The 5,598-nt window shown below is 43.0% G+C and overlaps 1 protein-coding gene across 1 annotated transcript; it reads right to left on the bottom strand.

Annotated features, from left to right (window-relative positions):
- Positions 1-91: 91 nt before the first annotated feature.
- LOC101859225 (alpha-protein kinase 1) lies at positions 92-5,322 on the bottom strand. Its single transcript, XM_005093438.2, has 4 exons — positions 4,995-5,322; positions 3,416-3,605; positions 1,858-2,084; positions 92-873 (listed from the first exon to the last, which is right to left on the bottom strand). The coding sequence occupies exons 1-4, from the start codon at positions 5,159-5,161 to the stop codon at positions 204-206; spliced, it is 1,254 nt and encodes a 417-aa protein (XP_005093495.1). The 5' UTR covers positions 5,162-5,322; the 3' UTR covers positions 92-203.
- Between the last annotated feature and the right edge of the window lie 276 nt (positions 5,323-5,598).

The following is a 5,598-nucleotide window of genomic DNA, read 5'->3' as shown; positions in this document are numbered from 1 at the left end:
TAAGTATATGAATAAAAGAAACCGATAAAAGAAAGAAAGAAAGAAAGAAAGAAAGAAAGAAAGAAAGAAAGAAAGAAAGAAAGAAAGAAAGAAAGAAATAGATTACCCCCCACCCTAGTAAAAAATTAAGAAAAAAAACCCAAACAATTAGTTGTCACATGGACATGTCGAGGGGGTCACACAAAAGCCGTTGTCTAATGCCATTAGCTGGACTTGACATCAGATGTTTGGCCGGATGCCGGAGCCTTCACGGAATACGACATGACCGCCGGATCATTGTCCAGTCTCTGGTCACCGTTTCCGTTCATGGACTGACCACTGCCGCCACCAGACACTTCCAGGAGTCTGTTTAAGGGCAAAACGGTGACGGTGTTTGATGTTTTCGGCCCTATCAGCGTCTGCTGTATATTATGCTGTTGGTGCTGCTGCTGCTGTTGCTGTTGGTGGTGATGATGATGATGATGATGGTGGTGGTGAAAAGGATGGTTATGTTGTTGTTGATTTTGCTGTTGTTGCTGCTGCAGCTGCTGATGGTGTGCTGCTGCTGCTGCTGCTGCTACAGACGCTTGATAACATTGTTGCTGCTGGTTGCTGTGGTGTTGCTGGAAAAGAGGATGGTTTTGCTGCGAAGCTTGAGGGACTTCTTGTGACGTGAAGGGCGGGGCTTGGGAGAAGCCAGGGGGCGTGGTCAGTGTTAGGAGGGGGCTACTGAGAGCGTCTAGACCCAGAAATCCAAACGGGTTTGGCTGGAGATGCTGTAGAAACTGTTGTTGTTGCTGTAGTAGTAGTTGATGTTGTTGTTGCTGCTGCTGCAATAACTGGATATTCTGAGCTGGTCCTTGTGGCCTGTTGATCCCTTGATGCGCTCTTTTTCTGTAGAATTGCAAGAAATGAATATTAATCACACTAGATGTGAATAGGAAAAATAATAATTTCATTTCGACTTGAATATTATGATGTCCGTCTGCTGCTCTCTAATACGGTGCGGTGGCGGAGTGGTTAGTGCGCTCGTCTCCGAAGCGGAAAGTCCGGGCCGAGCCTCGGTTTGGACACTGATTTTTCTCACCCTCCTGCCCGTCCAGCAGTAATGGGTACATGATTTCGAGTTGGGGAAATAAAGGCAGGGTGGAAAGGAACTGGTCACCCTACCACAATGTGCTGAAAGCTCAGGAAGTTGTCTCACTAACAAGGCAATCTCAAATGCCCAGATTGGATGCGGGAACAACTTTACTTTGTACTCTTTTATAAAACAAAAGAATGGGCTATCAACTTGGCATGGCTGTGTTCATACGCTGCCTCTATTCAAAATATAAATTATTAAAGTCTTGTGCAGTAAACATGAGCCTCCATACAATTTAAATTTGATTATTTGAGTAGGAATAGCACACCGACATTACATTTGGTGCATAGAAACAGCAAATTAACAACACAAAAAATACAGATTAAAGGAAAAGAAGTTGAGCCTACAAGAGACGCAATCTAAACAGCCATCCTCAATATCATATTGGCATGCTTTGAAGCATACGGCTCACGGTAGAATCAGGGGATGTAGTTGCTTAAAAGTGGTGACGTTGTTGGACACAGACCAATATGTGTGGCCTATCCAAGACCATTCTTCGGGGAACTGAGCAAGGGAAAAGGAGAGAAAGGCTAAGGAAGAGGTGGACAGGCAACATTGCGGTGTGGACAGGATAATCCTTCGCCCAAATTAGGCGCTCGCAAAAAACTGTGAAAAGTGGAGGCATCTGACGAGGCTCTCTGGCATGCAGCGCTCCTACGATCTTCGTGGATAATGAGATCAACAACTGTAACAGTAACATCCCAATACGAGGGTAGGGTAGGGCGGTACGTGTTCACCTGACAGAAGCTAGGTCCGCCCCTCTCTGCGTCTCACGCTGTAACTGAGTCAGATGTTGCCGCCGAATCTCCTCCACCTCCAGGCACGCGTTGTCAAGCACGGAGTTGCGACTTAGTGACGTCAAAAGGCGGTCTACGTCACTTGTGACCCTCGACAGTTCCAGGTCTGTAAGGGCGCGCTTTTTCCCAGATAGCCGTACCTCCTCTGTGTTCACGCCTTGGGTTACCTGAGCGTTGGCAGAGCAGAATGCGTATTTCTGTGCACATAATAATATATCGAATTTTGGTTGAACCAGTAACAAAATAAATAAGAATTCCACCTACCTACCTATCTTCTTACCTACCTACCTACCAACCTACCGACCTACCAACTTACCTTCCTACCTACATACCAAATTATGTACCCTTCCACCCCCTCACCCACTCACCCACTCGCCCATCCACCCATTCGCCGCCTTTCCATCTATCAAATCTATGCATAAACACACAAGCACTTTTTATATTCCAGTCAAAGGATCAGCATCTACTATTTCACGACAAGTTAGACTGAAGATTCTTACCTCTTGTATTAATAAAATCAGCAACATGTTTCTGTTTTCTATATCTTAGGAAACTTTTCTGCCTGAGGTCTATCCTTCTGTCTAGACATACCACAGACCAATTGTACACTGTAGATTTTGCCTTTGAGTGACATATATTTATTATAGCTTGCAGCAAGATGCTACAAAGTCAATTTAAACAAATAAGTGAACAGCATGGCTGGCATCCAATACGATTTCTTTTTGTTCTAGACGTATTGAGATATCGAAGCAGTTAGTTGTTTTTTTTTTTTTGTTTTTTTTTTTTTTTGGGTGTGTTTTTTGTTGTTGCTTTGGTGAGAGTTTTACTGCGCTCGCAATACAAGAGCATGTGCTGCGGCTTGATTCACAAGAGAACCAGTTGGCACTACTACTTTAAGCTTACTGCAATTACTGGAGTGGCATAGCTAAATAAAATAAAAAAAGAAAACACAGATTTATTGTCTGATTGTAACCAAAGATATGCACATCGTGACTCAACAGAGCAGAGTAAGATAGTACTAACATTACATTTTGTTTTAAAAAAACCCTCTAATGTTCTTTTGTACATTTATGCCGTAACACTATCAACCTCATCATCATCAGCAACATCATTTGCTTCACAACATCACAACCGTCTACTAATAACAACACAAACCTTATCACAACCGTGTCTTGACTATTATAGCTAAGATATCCCATGCAGAAAGTTATACTGGTTAGATGTCGTCAATCTCTTAGGAATGGGCAAGGGAAACATATTTAAAACGAACAAATAAACAAACAAACAAGCAAACAAACAAACAGAGAGAGAGGGAGAGAGAGAGCGAGAGAGAGAGAGAGAGAGAGAGAGAGAGAGAGAGAAAGAGAGAGAGAGAGAGAGAGATAGATTGATAGATAGAGAGAGAGAGAGAGAGAGAGAGAGAGAGAGAGAGAGAGAGAGAGAGAGACTGTCAGTACAGTGGGCCTCCTACAGTTCTTTCTCTGTGGCCAACACTCACCGGTGTGCCGTATTTCCTGACACGAAGACACTCGAGCAAGGACTGGATGATGAAGTTACACGTCACGTTCCGCTCCAGGATGGGAGAGGCGTAGATGAGAACCCTGCAGTTGGGGCAGCCGATCCGGAGGTCTTTGAGCGGACTCAGGACACAGTTGCGGCTTGCGTGACGGCACATTTCTGTGAGGCAGCTAAGGTGGTAGAGGTGGGGGGAGGATTTGGGGTGGGGGTTTGGGGGAGAGGGTAATTCTCATTCGTCATTACCATCCTCATGAACGTTGTCATCCATATCATCCGTATAATCAATGTAATCCTTTTTAAGGCTCACCACGGCAGAAACCAATAGCCAGAAAAAGTCGATTTTGGTATCCAAAACCATTTTTTAAAAATATTTTGGACCTTTTTAGCAGAGCAACATCTGCTTTATCGATTGGAGATATTTCCAAGTGTCTAAAACACCTATAAAGTGCTCTCATATGCTATGTTTTTTAACATTGTGTTGAAATAAACCAGTATGAATTCTGTTTTTATTTCAGTTTTCTCAAAACTATGATTTTCGTAGGGAGGTGGGTCACCTATGCAGAGATTTTTCTGAAAGTACATGTCACAGGGCATCCCCCTTTGCATGACTGTTTCTAGATACTATGGTTACAACGTACTAAAAGATTATTGTGATATTGTTATAAGTTTTCTGTCAGTGTAAAAAAGATTGACAGTATCACTCTGACTTGTGATCAATTATTTTGTCCGAGTATCGTATATGACACTAAAAGGGCTGTTACAAGAAAGGTATGAGACTGTTTAAGCAGAGTGAAGTTGATTCTTTGGCCTAGCTCTCAAAAAGTAATTACTAAATGTATGAATACATATATATATATATATACCTGAAAAAGTTATCTTCTCACAACTACACAAAAATACCAAAACTAAAACAGGAGCTCAATAACCTTTGGAAATTATCTAGCTAGGCTATATGTTCAGTACTGCATGCATTAGTATGATTTGACTTAGAAAAAAAGAAGCATATCTGCACAATATTAATAACGCAGCCTTTCAGTGATGGGAAAAAATAAGATAGGTAAATATGAACAATGAAGGAAAAAACAGAATTCGGAACTCGTAGTTATGGCCTCCAAACAACCGCACCCCCCTTTTGTTGGCATTTTATTGTTTTTGCCCCCCCCCTTCCTCCTTCTTAAACTGAAGTCCGATATTCTCAATAGTCGACAGAAGAAGTTAATGGCGGATTCCACTCGACTCGAATTTGTCCTCGACTGGAGCTGTCAAACGTGCTTTTTCTAAACAGTTAGTTTGTCTAGTCGTCAAATTTACCAAAATGTAAGTCATCAATTGGATTGTCTAAGTGCACCAAGTCTTGTATAGCTTGCTCAGTTGACGTTGTCACCGTGCCGCCGTAAGTGCCGGCCCTCTGTGGGACTCCTCACCGAGATATTCGATTAAAATCATCCCCACAGGAGAGTCGAACTCAAGTCTTTGCATGTGACGGTGAAGCCCCTAACCTTTATTCCACAGACGCCCGTTAAGGCAACTTTTACCAGAACACTTTTTATACGACTTACTGAAGGCAAAACGTATGTCCACAAGGCAAAACAATAGGGATGTCGAAAAATTCCATGCAGATGCCACAACGAAGAATTTGCATAGCGTCTCCACCCAGGACACGAAGAAGTAGATCCGACTGAAGCAAGTTGTCAGGGGACGAAAGAGTCTGTGCGGTCTCTGACATGATAGCAGCCTAGAATTTAGCGTCTTTAAAGTCTCTAGTAGTTTAACATTCAATTTTTTGTTTCGATTGTGCGCCTAAAGACAAGTGAAATCAGTTTCAAATCTCCTCGAAGGTACTGAGGACATGGAGCGCAGCCGACATCTTGGACGGCGGAACAGGAAGCTCGTCACTCTTGGCATTATTATGACGTCAGCAACAATTGCGTATAGATAGAGAAAGAGAGAGGGGAGGAAGGGAGAGAAAGAGAGAGAGAGAGAGAGAGAGAGAGAGAGAGAGAGAGAGAGAGAGAGAAGGAGAGAGAGAGAGAAAGAGGGAGATAGACACAGAGAGAGACAGAGACATAGAGAAAGAGAGAAACACGGAGAGAGAGAGAGGGACACACACACACACAGAAAGAGAGAGGGACACACACGCACACAGAGAAAGAGAAAGAGAGA

The sequence above is a fragment of the Aplysia californica genome, unplaced genomic scaffold (genome assembly GCF_000002075.1).
Source record: "Aplysia californica isolate F4 #8 unplaced genomic scaffold, AplCal3.0 scaffold00063, whole genome shotgun sequence".
NCBI lineage: Eukaryota > Metazoa > Mollusca > Gastropoda > Aplysiida > Aplysiidae > Aplysia > Aplysia californica.
This window is presented reverse-complemented; position numbering and strand designations above follow the sequence as displayed.

What these genes read in the sequence shown, in the direction of transcription:
- LOC101859225 (XM_005093438.2), bottom strand. Translation starts at nt 5,161, where the DNA reads ATGTCAGAGACCGCACAGACTCTTTCGTCCCCTGACAACTTGCTTCAG. An exon ending in GGACATACGTTTTGCCTTCA is followed by an intron (nt 3,606 to 4,994) that starts GTAAGTCGTATA and finishes CTACCACCTTAG; the next exon opens with CTGCCTCACAGAAATGTGCC. An exon ending in GCGGACCTAGCTTCTGTCAG is followed by an intron (nt 874 to 1,857) that starts GTGAACACGTAC and finishes GCAATTCTACAG; the next exon opens with AAAAAGAGCGCATCAAGGGA.